The sequence below is a fragment of the Sesamum indicum genome, linkage group LG1 (genome assembly GCF_026168435.1).
Source record: "Sesamum indicum cultivar Baizhima isolate 11 linkage group LG1, ASM2616843v1, whole genome shotgun sequence".
Lineage (NCBI taxonomy): Eukaryota > Viridiplantae > Streptophyta > Magnoliopsida > Lamiales > Pedaliaceae > Sesamum > Sesamum indicum.
In genome coordinates, this window is record NC_142657.1 from 12363614 (window position 1) to 12381999 (window position 18386).

The window sequence follows — 18386 nt, forward strand, 5'->3', positions numbered from 1 at the left end:
AATCTTTTCAATGTTAAGACATTTTTCTCATTTTTTTTAAGGTATTTCGATCCTTTTGTTGATTTAGTGTATTTTTCTGATCAAGGTTTAAATTCTATCAATATGTAATCATTGTTCTTCTTTAGTAATAGTTATTATTTTTATTTTAATAATTTTTGTTGATTAATTATAAATATTTAATGTTAAATACTTATACATTGATTATTGTATTTGTTTGGAACTGAGATTTAATGATTTAATCGTAATGGATTTAGTAAAAAAAAGAAAAAGAAAAAGAAAAACGAAAGTTCCAAATTTTGTACCAATTGGGATAAATTCAACACTTGATCGTAATAAAAGATAATAATCTGAATTCTTAATAAAATTCGAGGTTTTTTCAGCTCATAATTCATTTAATTAGCAATTTTAGTAAATGAAGTATATATATTTTTTAAGTCAAATTATTTATAACGTTGATTCACGTGAACCAATCATGTGATAAATTGTCTCAATATATTACAAAAAGCCCTACGATGAATTAACTATGAGTTAATATCAATACCATGTAAAAAATAGGGAAAATTATAATTTTAGTCCTGTAATTTAGGAGTGATCGCATTTTTAGTCTTGTACGAATTAATTTTCGCAATTTAGTCTTGTAACTCCATAATTTTGGTAATTTTAGTCTTTTTTCCAGCCAATTTGGCTGGAAATTGCAATTTACTTGCAATTTTGGTCCTGTAAATAAATTCATGCAAGACCAAAAATGCCAACTCTCTCAAGTTATAGAACTAAAACTGGCGACGACCCCTAAATTACAGACTAAAATTGCAATTTAATTGAGCCATGTGCAAGTCACATGTAATATTCCACCCAAATTGGCCAGAAATGATGAGAATTCCAAATTTTTTAAGTTACATGACTAAATTGCGAAAATCAATTCATGCATCTGGACCAAAAATGCTTCCCCCATAAGTTACATGACTAAAATTACATTTTTTCCTAAAAAATATGCCAATTCGTTAGTATGTTTGCGGTTAAACGCGCGCAATTTATTTTCATGTGATATAAAAAATGAGCAAAAAATCAAGCACTACGAAGGATTGTTTGCTTTATTTTTCAAAGTATAGGGAATATTTTACTATTTTTTTTCTCAAGGTTTTTTTTTTTTTTTTTACTCTTTTCCTATCATCACATCAGATAAATTACATTTTTTACCCGTATGTTTTGGGAATAAACTTTAGAAATAAGAGTAAATGGGATATTTCGGATAGAATTATATATAAGGGGATAAATCCAAATATATAGATTTTAATTGGATAAAATTTTGGCACAATCTCAACTTATTATACATCATTAATTGGTCATTACTTATAATCCTTCTTTTAATTATTTTTTTAATAAGAAGTTATTATAATTAAATTCCCTCAATTTTATTAACAATTTGTTTGGTTCAAGCGAAAAATAAATATATAAAAAAAATAGAATTAAAAACGGATGTATAAGAAAAATATTTGGTTAGGAAGAACAAATAGACTGAAAGTAAAATTATAGAAACTCCTTCCGAAGTCAATTTTGTTTCTGGCCAAAATTAATGTGAAAAATATAATTATAAGGCTAAAATGACCCAAAAAAAATCATTTTATGTTTATATTTAATATATTACCTATATACATAATTCACCTATAAAAATAGACTCAATTTCTTTTCATATATTGGAATCTAAAAATACTTCATTTTTATACTTTTATTAATAAGCTTTTAGGTTTATTCTTATTTTTTGAATAATTTAAATTATTTTAATATTAACCTGTTTATTTTCTAGTTCAAAATGATGAGAAAAAGGTCAATTAATAAAATGTGATGATTATATTACACACCTGATCTATAATCTATTTATATAAATTATTTCCGTCTTTTGTGATAATTACAGAAATCTTCTTTAATAGCAAAAAAGCAGAGGTAGTTTTTGTAATGTTGTTGACGTTTTTGAAGAGTGAATATGTAACTTTTTAAAAAATAGAAAGAAATAATGCTGATGTTTCTAGTGGATGATTTGTATAAAATAGATTATAGATCAAGGCTATAGTTATAATTATTTCTAAATTTCTCATACCAAACAAAAAAAAAAAAAGAATATAACATTTATTTTCTTTTGGATAATAGATTTTATTTTTTAAAAAAAAGAAGATGTTATTCATTGTCCTTTTGACTTCCCTTTTCATGTAATTGAACTAAAAAAACGTAGGAAAAATCAAAGCGACGTACTCGTTTTTTTCCCGTGTTTTATGAGAGTTGACTTATCCATATATCTCATCTCATAATAAATGTGAATCCATATGTCACACGTAACTCATAGTTGCAAATATATATATATATATATATATATATTATTATAAAATAAAGAGATAATTACATTTACACACCTTGATTTATAGTCTATTTACACAAATCATTCCTATCTCTTAGATAATTACACTACATCCACTAAAATATGATTATCACTTACACAAACCACTCTTTACTATTAGAAGAATTACATACACACCCCTTAAAAATGTTAAGCATCATTACATAAATTACCCTTATTTTTTGGCTGTCAAGGGTAATTTCTATAATTATGCAAAAGACAAGGGTGACTTGTGTAAATAAACCATAGATCAGGGGATTTAATGAAGTAAACACTTCAATTGATGAACGTCTAGATAAATTTACCTCTCTAGTGGAGCGACTTATTATAGGAAGTACTCAACAAGTTAAAACTTGTGACATGTGTACCTCTTCGGGTCACTTTACCGATACTTGTCCTATGCTTCAAGAAGAACCCATCATGCATGTCAATACCGTAGGAGGATTTTTTGGATCATCACAAAGGAGATATGATCCATATTGCAACATGTACAATCCGTGGAGAGATCACCCCAAACTTAGCTACAATTCCCAACCTCAAATTTGGTCACCTTCTCAATCCAACTCCAATTCATTTATGTCTCTCGAGTATATCATGAAAACACTCGCCACTACCACACATAAATTCCAACAAGAGACTCGCGCAAGTATTCAAAATATGGTGTCTCAAATGAGTCAATTGGCATCATCATTCAGTCGGTTGGAGTCCCAAGGTAAGTTACCCTCCAAAACTATTGTTAAGTCTAAGCAAAATGTTAGTGTTATTGCCTTGTGCAGTGGAAAAGAGTTGCAACCCAAGAATAGCACTAGGCGTGGGCACGCGCAACAGGGCAAAACAGAGGATAAAAATTCGGTTAAGCGTGGTCACTCAGAATAGGGCAAAACAGAGCATTAACTCAAAATTCCTCTAGAACAAGCTGAAAAATCCAACCAAATTAGCAATGACACTCCCAAGGTGTTTGTGCTCAAACCTCCCTTACTGGAGAGATTTGGTAAGTCCAAAAAGAAGGAAGAGGAGAAGGAGATCCTTGAAACTTTATGCAAAGTTGAGATAAATCTTTCCTTGCTTAATGCAATTAAACATATACCTCACTATACAAAGTCTTTCAAGGAGTTGTGCACCACAAATCCGAATTAAGAAGTAATGAAAGGATAATTATGGGAGAAAATGTATCCGTCATTCTTTAAAGAAAACTACCTCATAAGTGCAAAGATCCGATTATATTTTCTATCCCTTGCAAAATTGGGTAGATTGGAATAGAAAAAGCCATGTGTAATTTTGGTGCTTCAGTCAATATTATGCCTCTTACTATTTATGAGTTTTTGAATGTTGGCTCATTGAAAGAAACCGGGATCGTGATTCAACTTGTTGATCTCTCCGTGGTTTATCCTGAAGGAGTTCTTGAGGATGTATTTGTGCAAGTTAATGAATTGGTTTTTCCTGCTGATTTTTATGTGTTTGATATGACGGGGGATAATTCTCTCAATTCCACATCCATCTTGCTAGGAAGTCCATTCCTTAAAACCTCTAAGACCAAAATTGATGTTGATGTCGGAGTTCTCTTTTATGAAATTTGATAATGAGGTTATGAGTTTTAGCATGGTGGTGTCCCATAAAATTCTAATAATATGCATTTTATTTTTCTTATGGATTTCATTGATCATTTGAGGTGAGAAAATGCTGTGTTCGATAGTGGGTGAGCATTTAAGATGACAATCAACAAAAATCTCACCCCGAGTCCAAGAACTTATAGGAATAAAGTCTTTCATGACAAAATAAGTTCGAGAAATAAGTCATCCATGGACCCAGAGTTCTCCTAAATCCACACCATCATCGGGTGCATTATATAAAAGAAGTGGATTTAGAGTGTCCAACTTATTTAAATTGAGGCACAATAACGTCTAGCGAAATACATTAAAAAAAGGCGCTTCTTGGGAGGCAACCCATTCTCTATATTTTTTCTTTTCTTCTCATCTTGTTTCTCGTGAGTGTTGTGACATTACTAATACAAACAGTCGTTCAGTTAGGTGTGCCTACGCCTAATTCAACACTCTAATCTGCCCAAATGCAGATTTGTCATCTGCAGTTAGGCGTGTAAATGCCTAAACTCGCGATTTAATGTGTCAACAAGGAAAATCCATCACCTTGAGTTAGGCGTGTCCACGCGTAACTCAATCACCTAACTCAGTCCAAACACATCCACACACACTCATACGTTCTTTTTTCTTTTTTCTATTTTTTTTTCTTTTTACTTATGTTTTACAAATAGAAAAAATCCAAAAATATTCCGTTCTTGCATTAGTCTCTTTTCTCTTTTGCAGCAATTCAAAGAAGAAGATACCCACCTCAACTCATCACACCTATTGTGCACTTGAGGATACATTAATTCAAAACACACTCAGGGAAGTTTCTCTTATTTTTCTCAAACTTTTGTGCTTGATGATGAAATTGTCTCTCATTTTCGCATTGAGGACAATGTGTGTTTTAAGCTTTGGTAGGGATAAATCTTGCTATATTGCTAGTGTTTGACTGCAGGAATTTTTGTTGATCGGTGCCTAATATCCCTTCTATGTTTATTAAATGACATCGTGAGAACCCAGTTACCCCCTACTTGGCCCTTCCAAGGACTAGTAGAGTACTAAGGAACATGGATGTATTATAAGTATGGATTTTGACATTAAGTGTGGGGATGTCTCACCTATTTTGATTATATTTTATATTAAGAAAGTTTATAAGCTAATATATCATATGATAATCTCGTTCTATGCCTCATGGGAAAATGAACAAAGAAAGAGAGAAAACCATGAAGAAAAGAAAAAATTACCTTAAAAAAGAAGAAAAGAAGAAAAAGTGTATTCTCTCTAAAGCAAGACAGTCAAGTCATAAAAAGTGGGACGTAAAATTAGAGCATTAGTTGAATAAATTTTTGAAGCTTGCATTCTTACATCTATTACTTGGTGCTCTATTTCAATTTACTTGGATTTTTACCTCATCTTTTCCAAAAATTCTTACCCCTAAATCAAAGCTCCATTATAACCAAAATCTAAGACCTGTTGATTCAACTGTATGCATATCTATAAGTGACGAAGATTTTGGTGTATAATCAAGCCTATGGTGAAGTATTTTCATAGAGAACATTTGAGCGAAATACTTAGCCAAAACACTTGAGAGATTGGGAGATATGAGAGAATAGTCATTCTGACTTTTCATGCTTAGTTTTTTTATGAAAATCATCTTGTGAAAACTTGTTTGAAGTTTGTTGAGTTGTCTCTTACCATGTGGTATATCATTCTTTAAACATCTAACTGAATTTTCGCTTGGGTACTTTCATCTACGATCTTATGAAGCTTGGAACGAAATTTGTGAACCCTTTTGATCATTAGTTCTTTACATCGAGGACGAGCAGAGGATTAAGTGTGGGGATATTTGATAAGAGTACATTTTGTGTTAAATTTGAGTGATATTTTGTTGTCTTTTGCATGAAATGCTCCTAATCAATTGTCATATTGCAACATTAATCCATAATGGATTGATGAAATGAAAAAGGAAGAAAGAAGCCAAAAAATCAACACTTGATAGATTAGAAGGATGAGTTACGCGTGCCCCCACCGGAACCTACAGAAATGCGATTGAAAAAGGAAAGTCAAAGAAACAAAATTTGAGAAGATTTGAGACGAATTGGGACACCTTTGACCGATTGGAAACTACATTTGTTGGAACAATCTCTTCAGGATAATAATTTTACTTCTTTAAGACTTTAGTTTTATTAGAAATTTACCTTTTTTTTAGTTCTAATAGGATTAGGCAACTACTTAGTATTTATATGTGATGTAATTCACCATATAGACGTCTTTTGATCTCCCATCTTTAGGGATATTCTCTGTGTTTTTCTATAATATTTTCTCTTCTCCTTTTATTTGTTCTCTCATTAGCATGCTAGGGTAGTCTTTTATTTCTAGTTAAAGATTTGGTGAATGCTTGATTCCAATATTACAATCTAACTTGTGCTTTCTACTCTCATTCATATGGGTATTTGTATTGTTCTCTATACTTTTATTATAATAATCTGATTTATGAATGATAAGTACCGTTATTCATTGGCAAGAATATTTGCTTAGTCAATTGAACTCGCAAATCTGTAATTATTTGTTTATTTCAATAACTAGTGGTAACGCAGCATAATTGATTATGTTGTAGTTTTCGATTATATTGTGGGAAATGCACAATTTAACTTACATAAATCATCCTAGGAATTTATTGGTTAGAATTGGGCCTTTCTAATTCTTAATGTTGTTGGTAAATTAAATCTTAAAAATATTCCCAAAGTTGTTTATTGATTAGGGATTTAGTCAATGGACGTTCCTTGACTATCAACAAAGTAAGGAAATCTGAAGTTGATAGGTCATATCAGTGACCATAGTCAATTTATCTATCATGAATAATTGTTATTTTTGTATTTATAATCAACTGAGCAATTGAGCATGATCCTGTTTTTACTTAAGAAATTTTTCTTCTCATATTTATTTCTTTTTTTTATTTTCTGGACTTAGACTTTAAACAAAATCTGCCCATATTTTATTTTTATTTTTATTTGAAGGAATTAATTGAAAACCAATATATGTAGATTCGACCTTACTCACTACTTTCACAAATTTTAGTAATAAAATATTTTTGATGGATTCAACACCCATCACTTTAAGATTTTGAATCTTGATCAGTAACATGAACTTGTCTTAGAATTCAACCCACTTATTACCGGATCGACAACTAATTGATAAAAAATTACAGATGATATTTGATGAAAATACACCAAAGTGCATGTACTTCTTCCTTAATCGTTGGAAGAATATTATATAACTTATGCCCTAAGTATATAGGTCTCAATTATTAAATAACCTGAATTTTTTAATAAGGAGATTGCAATTTCAAGTCATGTTTAGCATTTTTTGGTGGGAAGGGGTATCACTTGTGTAGCTTAATCTTCAGGGCATTTTATTAGGGATAGGATAACATTGTCAGACCCTTAGACGAGGGCGTCGGAATGTTGCAGCACGTAACGTAATTAATGTCCCATGATACGAAATATTTTTCATTTTGCTGTTAAGACTTTAGTATTTAATATAAGTTTTAGGAGAAATAGTATTTTTTGTCCCATAATTTAGTATCTTTTTACTTTTGGTCTCATTGAATATGAGATCTCACTTTTGATTCCGTAACTTCTAAAAAATAGTATTTTTGATTCCATGATACATTTTCGTTAAATATTTCAACATAAAATAACACATGACCGTCAGATCCTTTACACTTTTTGTCCCATATATTACTATATTCTCACCATTTTGGTCCCATAACTTTAAAAAAAGTAGCACTTTTGGTCCCTTGCACTTAATGTCACGTGGCCTTTTCCGTTAAACATCCAACAGAAATGTGTCATGGATCAAAAGTGCTACTTTTTTAATATTACGGGACCAAAGTGAGAATTTCGTAATCAATGAGATCAAAAGTAAAAAAGCCCTAAGTTATAGAACGAAAAATGTTATTTCCCTTAAGTTTTACAACTTATTTGGTCCAATTGATGTGAAACATATACCAGTATTAATAGGCTTGAATGCAATTTTTGTTTTGTACTTTTTGTATTTGGCATTTTAGTCCTTTGTTTTTCTTAAATGGCAAATAAGTCATCTAACTTTTCATTTTTTTCGTGAGTTTAGTCCTTTAATTGTCGGAGTTTACAGATATTGTCAGAAAAAAAAAAAACATGTATGATTTTTCTATTTGAGACTTTTGTTCCCATTGGTCAATTTATGCCAGCATGAAAGCAAAGGTTTTGGTCCTTTATATATATATATATATATATATATATATATTGATGTTTTACTACTTTATATTTATAGAATAGCAAATATGTCCTATAATTTTTAATTTTTTATAATTTTGGTCCATTAAATTGATCAATCAGAACAAAGATTCTAAACTAAAAAAAGCATGTGTCCACTCCAAAGACTAGAGGACCAAATTCGTGAATTGATCAACAGGGCATATATTTTTTTCGGGCAATATTTGCAATTTTCAAAGTCTAAAGGATCAAATTCACAAAAAGTTAAAAAAAAACGTAACATGATCTATTTGCTATCTTAAAAGAATAAAGAAATAAAACATCAAATACAGTAAAATAGAAGATGAAATTTGTATTTAATTCAATATCAATATATATAGCATAAAATCCATACTATTTATACAGTTAATGAATATTTCATATGTAAAATATATATACATAATAAATATATAACATACATTAATTATGAAAAAAAAAATGAGGCTACGAGTCCATTAGCACATTTTAATCTGGGACCGATCGACAAAACAGCCGACCATGTCATGGAAATAAGTGGAGACACGATGATTTGAGGCATGCAATCAACTTGTTGAAATCAAATTAATTATATAATAAATATAATATATTTAGTATATAATTAATTAATTTTTAAAAAATTATAATTGAACCAAATTCGGTCTAAATTATAATTTCCCAATCATCATATATACCCTATAATTCTTACATAAAAATAAATATTTAATTGGTAGCTTAAGAATGTCAAAATGTAGTGGTTACGTGATTCCAACTTAAGTTGACATTTTAGCAGAAACAGACATAATGCAGCTTTTATATATATATATATATGGTTGACTTTTCAATATCAAGCAACATGTAATTCTTTTCTTTCTTTTTTTTTTTTTTTAAATGCAATGGCTCATTTTCTTTTTTATCCTTACTAATTATAAAAAGGGAAAAATGCAATTTACCCCGTGATACGAGAAATGAGCAAAAAATTCCTTACAAAAAATAAAATAGCAAATTATTTCATATGTAAACCATTAATAAGGGATAATTTACTTCATTTTCTGTAACACGGGAGGATTTTTTTAAAAAGAAGTATTTGCTCATTTGCATATCACAGGAGGTAAATTGCATTTAACCATCATAAAAGGACACATTATGTTGTGTCTAACATAAAAGTTATTATGTGATTTTTACATAAATTGCTTTTTATTTTTTATAATATGTTTATTCCTTTTTTATTGAAAAATTAATTTATTGGAGAACAAAAATAGAATTTTGCATATTAGGATAGTTGTCGTACCAATTTTAAAACTCCGAAATTATTGTTTTTACCACATCACATATCTTCAATCCCCCAATAATCCTGACAGGATAGGGTGGCATATTGGCAAGAGCAGTTGAAAAATCAGCACTGATCCTTCTTAAATTAAGGAGAAAAAAAAAAACAATAATCGTAACATCTTCAAACTCTCCCTTCCTTCTCTCTTCAAAACCAATACCACCTCACATTTCGAAACCCCTCCCCCACCTCCTCGATCGGCAAAGGGAAAAAAGACAATTCATAGGTAGTCAATAACCCCTCCCCCACCTCCTCGATCGGCAAAGGGAAAAAAGACAATTCATAGGTAGTCAATACATGTATACGATGTATCATTTTGTTTACAATTAGAATATTTTTGTGCTTGTTTTGATTTATTTTTAAAAAATTTAGGCTCGTAAGAACCTTGTGTGTCTACTGGGGATAAATATAAATTACCCCTTGAAATATTAAAAAATGACAACCCCCCTCTCAAAAAGAAAGGGTAATTTTAATAAAGAAACATCTTACCCCTCTCCATTGGGCAGTGTAGTTCACTCATTCATTTTGCGATTGATTTAGTTATTTCGGTCTGTAATTGGTCGCATTTACCCTTAATTACTGAATATAAAAGTTGAAAAATATTATCACTTTCTCTTTTTTTATTTAGTAATTACTGGTAAAAATGACTATTTACAAATCAAAATAGCTAAACCAATCGTAAAAATGAAAGAGCGAACTATAGTACCCAGGTTGAGGAGGGGTAATATGCTTATTTATTAAAAGGTTGGGGAAACTCTTTCTCCCTAATTCTTTAGGTTTTTTTTTTTTTTTTGCACTATTTTTTAATATTTCAGGGGTAATTTGAATTTATACCGCATCTACTGCTAGTATAAAATATGAAAATAGTGTTAGTATGTACCCTCACGAACCCGTCAGTAATAATTGTGTCAGCACTTTATGTATTGGTCAGAATCTATAAATTGGCTTATTATAGCAAAAAATTAAATTTTATTCATATGAAGATTAATACAAAATTTATAATATATATATATATATATATATATATATAACTTCACTAAACTTCTGGATGAAGATTTAAGACATGTTATGAATATAACAATGTTCGATCTTGACCACTAAATTCGATATGGGGTTTTTTGGTTTATGAATTGCTTAACGAGAAGAGTGTTGATCTTTAATTTGGCGATGTCAATTGCGAAGTGATATTGGGCCTAATTTATTTAATTTGGATATATATATGCTATTTTGAGCATTTTTATTTATTTTTTCTTACTTTAGGATTTATTTGATATATTTGTAATTAATAGTTCTTCTAAAATTGTTATTGGATTTTTAATTTGACTTTCATCCCTATATATGCTTTAATTTATGAATGCAATTTTCTCTTTGCTTTCTTATTATTTTATGAATTTATTAGTTTATCTAATTACTTATATAATCATATTAGTTAATTACTTTTAATCTATTCCTTAATCACCAGAAAAAAGAATATATGTTTTTGTGCTTTACATATTTTAACTAATATTTTCTTTTCTATATATTAAATAAAACAATGTACGTATTTATATATGTTTCTTTTAATTAAATGAACTGCTTTTTAGCTAATCACAAGAGATTTTTTCTCCACTGTAATTTTCAGTTATTTTTCCGCTATATATCTCATTTAAAAACTTATTTCATGATGAGTTGTATTAATCTTTTGCCTTTTCTTTTAAAGTGTGAAAATCGATATAATTACCTTTAAAAAAAGGTTATAATTACATCAAAAATTTAAATTATTAGTAATTAATATATGTTCATTATTAATATCAAATATAAATAATTATTACAATAAATTAATAATTATATTTATGTATTGATGGAATTCGAATGAATACCTTGATAATGGAAAGAAACAAGAATGAAGCCTCCTCCAATCCCATGATGCATATCAGATCAGGACATTGAGAACACGAAGGAGGGCTGCGTGTCCGTGGGGTCCCCTTCGATGATTGACAACGTTTTCTCGTCTAAGTTCACAACAACTGTGCATAGTGTGTACAGTAATGGACCTGAAACATCCACAAACACACACACATTCATGGTTCAAAAATTATTACAAATGAATGTAAGTATGTTTCGTATTTTTTTTCGAGCGGTCGAAGGTCACTATAAATACGAATCATGTTTGTATAATAGGCGTTTTTACATATTAATTAGGTAGTCGACATTTTATTTTTGTTTTACGAGTTTTTGATAGTGAGTGAGGGAAAACCCAATTTTAATCTGAAATATCGAAAATGCTCTTAATGAAGGGTATTTTAGTCATCACAAGGAGTAGATCTGCGCGCCAAGAAAAACGGGTTGGGCCACCCGTCATCCGCATCCGTTTTATGACTGAAGACCTTAGTACGCAAGAATAGTCGTCCGATCGAGGACGCCCGCTATTCAGATATTGACTCGTGGCACAAACAACAGAAAAAAAATATGGGCCCAATAAATACCCCGACGCACCGTTTTAGAGGTAACTTGTCTTTTAGCATTTTTTACCTACATTCCCTAGATCGCATATTTTTACCTCAAACTCCAATAACTTGAGCGTCGGAAGGTTGTTGTCAAGAACGACCCGACGAGCTTCACGTTTGTGTTTCATCCTCAGGACCCAATCACTAGATCTTAGGAGAGCACGTGGTCAAGATGGAGATCATCACTCGAGGTCGCATATCGCGAGCAAGATCAATGGGGATTTTGAATTGTTTTTACTCTGTGTTATGTTTTAAATGATTTTTGAGTCCTTTTTTTCCATAACAACCCAAAAATAAAACCAAACATTACGAAACAAACATCTCGAAGTGGAGAGATTATTGCAACGTCTGATTTTATAGGCTAAGGATCTTTTTATCAAGCATTTATGTCATACACTAATGTCGCACCCCTGTGTGTATTATACGCATCCGAATATGTAAATCGGTCGTTGGTGTGACACTAATATTGGACATGAAATGGTAAGAGAAGATCAGACTGAAGTTTACATACCTCCCATGTAAATAGGATATTTGCTGTCGTTTCTGTCCCCAAGTAGCAACAGAAAGTCCTTTCTTGATGCCTTAGGCAGCACAACAGCTCTCTTCTGTCTACTCAATGAATTCTCATCTCTTTCCTACACAACCCAAACTTCCAGACATTACCAAAAGAAAACCTTAACCTGTCTGTCTTGTTCAGACACGAGTTTTCAGTTCTAATCAGAAAAACAGGACATGCAAACCTGCCTGCTGAACTCCAAGATGAAGGTACATGTTGGCGTGGAAGAACGGCTCCGCCCCTACTTCATGAACCGAACAACGGTTTCTTGACGCCGTTTCCACGTTCAAAATCCTCCTTGTTTTAGTGTCGATAAGGTTGTAGCTGTGTCCTACAGAAGCTTCCGACGAATGAATCCTCTGCAGCCAACACAACAGGTTCTATCAGAATAAGGTATTGTTACTGTAGTCCGATTCTCAATATATATGAAACTACACTTACAGTTAAGGCATCATCGATGCTTTGTGCTTCAAGCAAGTCCCGGCAGATAAAGTTCCTTCCTATGGCTCCAGCATCGATCTCATGCTTAGACGGTGGAACTGAGTTCAGCGTGAATGCCTGCAGGAATCTAGGCTAATTACAATCACCTCCAAACGTAAGTGTAATAACTGACTGTACCCGTCTAGCACGTACTAAGTACTAGAATCATGCAAGAATCAAGCATCTTTAACCTCTCAAGACATATGAGCAAATACCAGTCCATGACTATTGAACCCAAACGCACAGCTCGGTAGCTCCCCTGCATATGTGTAGGCAGTGAAGGATGATCCATTTGGCAGGTTTCTCTTAATCAGATAACTACATTCACAATATGTATACAAATAAAAAAGAACATGTCAATTCGTCTGAACTGACTAATTTAATGCTGTGGTTGGATCAATGTATTAGCAGTTATGGATTGCAAATTTGTCTCAACTTGTATGGATAATTCTATTATGTTAAATAGGGAGTCATTTAAAATACTTGCGCCTGATCCTTTCATTCTTGGACAACCAGAACTGAGATGCATATTATGCAGACAACTTACGTATGGCCAACCAGGGCAACATTTGCATCCTCGTTGTGGGCTGCAACAGCCATGGAGTCACTAACCACAAGAATGTCCGAACAATCATCATTAGTATCAATGCTTGAACTCTGTTCTGCCTTGGGAATGAATGGAAGTATCTCTTTCCTGAAATTCAGTAGCATTATCTGCAAAACGTCGACCTCCATTTCAGCAGTACTACTACACCAGCAAATGTCAGGAAATTACACGACAGATTGCAAATACGTGAGAAACAAGATCAAATACAAGGATGCACGAATATTTACGTGGTCCAGGAGTAAATTACTCTTCCGTCCAGGAGTAAATTACTCTATAAACAGTGCCAGCTAGGTCAAAATATAATATTGAATCAGTTTCGACAATCCAGCAATAAAACCAGACCATTATTTTCATTATTACCGTTCTGCTCTAACCATCAAGTTACTTAATACCTCGAGAAACGGGACATCGCTGCCTTGGGCAGTTCCTTGGAGCTCATCCCAGTAGTTGGGATACCTTCTCTTGTTGTTTTCAGATAGAGATTTGAGGAGGGTGTGTGAGCGGGGTGAGCGAGCAAAGGGGAGGAGCTGGTTTCGCAGAATGAGGTCTTTAGACAGCCTGCTGTTTATCTGTCTGGAGAATCTCTGTCCTATCAAGAATCCCATCTCGTAGCCATCTTTACAAGGCCCTATTTCCAACATCTCCAGCCCTGTGATTCTCCCGGTAATGATGCTTTCCATGTACTTCTGTCTCTTCTTTTGTGTGCGTGTTTAATGGGGATGGAGAAGGAGAGGACGAGCTGCCTTCTTAGTACCTTCTCCTTAGTACCCCCAAAGAAACAAGAAACAGCCAATCTCAACTCAACACCTGCATGTTACGGACGTTGAACATCAATCAAATTGATACTAATATAGCAAGAAATCAATCTCCCTTGATAAGACTAAATGATATGTTTGATGCAGTATTCAAACTAAACCATCTTAATTCTATCTTTCTCACAGGCATTTGCCAACTAAAAAAGCTCGAAAGTTCCCCTGTTCAGAAAAATTCCATGTAACTTTCAAATCCAAACTCTATCAATCATGCCTTTGCTTATCATATTTTATAATCAGGATCATGCCAGGCACATCTATTGAGCAGTCCCTAGAAACCATACAGATAAATTCTTCTGCGTCCGAGAATGTAATACAAGAAAAACAAACACTGAATCACAGTATAAAGCTTGCTTTTCTCATCATAAAAGCTTCTTGATCAAACAAACTCAACTATCACTTATTCTGAAACAGCAAACCTATAACTTATACAATTCGGGGGTTAAATACATTCACCCCTGTGATATGTGAAATGAGAAAAAAAAAATAGCAAATTCCACAGAGGATTTTTTATTTATTTTTCATATCATATGGGGATAAATTGCATTTTTCTCTATAATTTTGTATGAAAAGAAATCAGATCAATCAGAAAAGTGATGAAAAAGCTGAAGCACATCACACTTCCTGTTCAAACATAATAATGAAAGACAAACAAGAAAATTAAAGAATTAAAAAGGGTCAAACACAGATCACCAAAAGAGGCAGTCCTTATCCCACTAAATCCAACTTCAAGAACCTGTCATTTCCAACAAACTAAATACTGAAAAATTCACTTCCTAACCAGTTAATTTACTTAGAAGGTGTTTGGATAAATTTATAAGCTTCTCGAAACATATTATAAGATACTTGAGAGCTTATAAACTCTAAATATTTGTTTGGCAATTTTTTAGAAAAGCTTATAAGATGTGTTGGATCTTATAAACTCTTTAAAAAACATTAACTTTCCTAACTTTTTTATAGCATCATATAAACTATATAAAATTAATATGTTATAATACAAAAATATCACCATTCTCATACACACTCTCTCTCTCTCTCTCTCACACACACACTTTCTCTCTCCAGGACTTAAAAGAATTTTAATTTGCTATGTACGTTTTCTAACACTCGAAAAAGAGAAAATACTTCATTATTTAATAATAAATTATTATAATTAAATAAAAATAAGATTGGTGCTGATATTATATTTATTGAAAAATATAAATTTAAGATATTATAAATTATACGACTAGAAATAACTATTGCATTACCAAAAGATATATCAATTATATATATATATATTATTTTTATTCAAAAAATTAGATAATAACTCGTCATTTTTTTGTTATTGTAAAAAGATTATCTATTAATTTTTTATTTGGAATTAAACTATTGTGTACTATCCATAAAAGTAAGTGTAAATTTTTTTAAAAAAAAATATGTCAATAAATAACCATTTATTTGATTCTAATAGTATCATGTCCATTTTGGGCATTTGCCCGTTAAAAATCTTATTATGTCAAACACCTTAACATCTTATAAAATATTTTCATATCTTATAAGTTCTAACATTTTATTTTATCCAATCACTTTAAGAACATATTTTTAAAATAAGAACCAACATCTTATCATCGTATAAAACATCTTATAAGATATTTTAAAAAAGCTTAGCCAAACCCCTCTTAATCTCATGTTCACTTTGTTGAAGGCGATGAGTAAAACAAGATTTCCTTAGAAACAATGAATAATCTTAAACAAAAAAAACAAAAAGAAAAGAAACAAAAAACATGGGAAATAAATCAAATGAAGTTTGTAGAACTATTATTAAAAGATCAAAATCAGGACAAAAAGGAAACAAGAAAAAGAAAAGATTTTCTTTTTAAGCTAAATGTATAAATTTTGTAGGGACCCCAACTAAATACAAATAATATACAACATTAAAATACTTTGAGATCGTACTCCTTGTCTTTATCCTTTATAAACCTGCGTTGTCTCTTCATGCTTCCTGCCACAGCCGTACACCCAGTTTTCTTATCTTATTCTTGATTTGCAATTCCAACACCACCAATATCAAAACAGTCATTTGCCCCTCCAAATTAATGACTGTGGTGCCCTCTATTCCCCCCATCAAATTCTTACGATGTCTACGCGTACTCTTTTTTTTTTATAATCTGGATAGTGCGTGTTCTTGGTAAAGATAGCAGCTTTCTGATACTACACACCATTCTGTATCTACATCTGTACGTATATACATACAGAGAGAGATAGAAAAAATGAATTCTTGAATGAAAAAGATATAAAGAGGGCTTGCCCATCCCATTTCTAATAATGTGTGTGTCTACATATATATATATATATACATGGAGAGGGGGGGAAGTGAGAGAGAGAGAGAGAGAGAGAGAGAGAGAGAGAGAGAAACCTGAATCTTGAATGAGAAAGATATGAAGAGGGAAGGCTAAAGATCAGCAACTGCTTGCAAATCTGTGTAAGCTGTTTGATGGGGAGGGAGGAGGAGGAGAGGGAGAGCTGCTTTCTCAGTACCTTATCCTTAGTCCCTTTTTCCGAAGGGATATATGTAAATGAGCTATTCATTAAAATAATATATAAGAAAATGTGTTCAAACTAAGGATTTGGCACACTTATTTATTTTTGTTAATTTATATTTATATTTTTATAATAATATATATATTAATTAATGAGTAGTTATTATTTTTAAGTATAATATTTTGAATTTTTTATTTAATAATTAAAATATATTAATTTTTATAATTAATTTTTAATAACTAATAAAATTAAAAATTACGTACAAATAAGAAGAATCTATTTAAGTATTGACTTTATTATTTTAACGTCTACAAACCCATTTTGGCACATTTATTTTGATGTGATAGAGCTTGATTTTATTGTGATTGAATGTGAATTTGTTGTCTTACCCATATATGGGGTCAGTCAATCTCATTAAAAATTTGGTAGTTTACCATCCACCCCAACGAGTAGAGGAACGTAAAATCATGGACCAATTCAAACCCAGAATTTTAATTGATCCGCAACACTACTCTATATATATATTTATGTTATATTTAATAATATAATATACTAATTATAATCATATTTATGTATTACTTACTAATTATAATTTCTAATTGTATTATATTATGAATTTCTTATATAATGTTTCAATGATAAAAATACTAATAAAAATATATTAATTATTTCATTAATTTTTAACAACTAATAAAATTACAAATAACACATACATAAAAAAATATAAGAATTTAAATATTATAAACTTAGAAATCATTATATATTTTAATAATGTTTATCATTCACAAATGCATCGTTGCCATTGTCGTCAAGGTCTTCTTTTTGCTTAGATCACCGATTCTGTTGATTTGTTCTGTTCTTAATCATCATAATCGAATATTCTATTGAGGTAAAGAATTTTAAGGGATCATATCTTGTACTATTACTCATTGATGTGTGACAATTTAATAAATATTTCGAAATATACCCTTAACGTGGTTGATAGGATCGCATTTTGTGCTTATTTCATATAATATTTTAGCCTATTTTGTGACCAAATGCTCCTAATTAAATATTATTTTGCAGCATTAGGACAAAAGAATTGGAAAATGAAGAAAAGCACCAAAATGGAAATTCAAACAAGACTCAAACTCAATTTTTGGCAAGAGTTTGGAGTTGCTTGGACTACCTCTGATGAAGGAAGAGTTTAACTAGGATTAGGATTTTATCTCTATAAGTCTTTTAGTTCAATTAAGAATCTACTTCTAATCCTAGTAGAACTAGGTATCTAGCTATTATAAATAGGTGATGTAATTCACTTTAAGAGATAACTTTTGAACTCTTTTATTTCTCTACATTATTTTGCTTTTCAT

General features: G+C 31.0%; 1 protein-coding gene across 4 annotated transcripts; it reads right to left on the reverse strand.

Moving 5' to 3' along the window:
* Nucleotides 1-5987: 5987 nt before the first annotated feature.
* On the reverse strand, nt 5988-17068 carry LOC105159018 (uncharacterized). 4 transcript variants are annotated; one of them, XR_016066742.1, is made up of 9 exons: nt 16910-17068; nt 14092-14506; nt 13640-13806; nt 13308-13410; nt 13054-13170; nt 12801-12971; nt 12568-12691; nt 11430-11603; nt 5988-6004 (listed from the first exon to the last, which is right to left on the reverse strand). XR_016066742.1 is itself a non-coding variant. In XM_088883496.1 (8 exons), exons 2-8 carry the CDS (start codon nt 14377-14379, stop codon nt 11488-11490), a joined length of 1086 nt encoding a protein of 361 aa, XP_088739622.1. In that variant the 5' UTR covers nt 14380-14506; nt 16910-17068; the 3' UTR covers nt 11310-11487. The 4 variants fall into 4 exon arrangements, 3 of the variants coding, with proteins under 3 accessions (XP_088739622.1, XP_088739625.1, XP_088739626.1); XM_088883496.1 differs by lacking the exon at nt 5988-6004 and having other exon boundaries at nt 11310-11603; XM_088883499.1 differs by lacking the exons at nt 5988-6004; nt 16910-17068 and adding an exon at nt 16450-16784 and having other exon boundaries at nt 11310-11603.
* Between the last annotated feature and the right edge of the window lie 1318 nt (nt 17069-18386).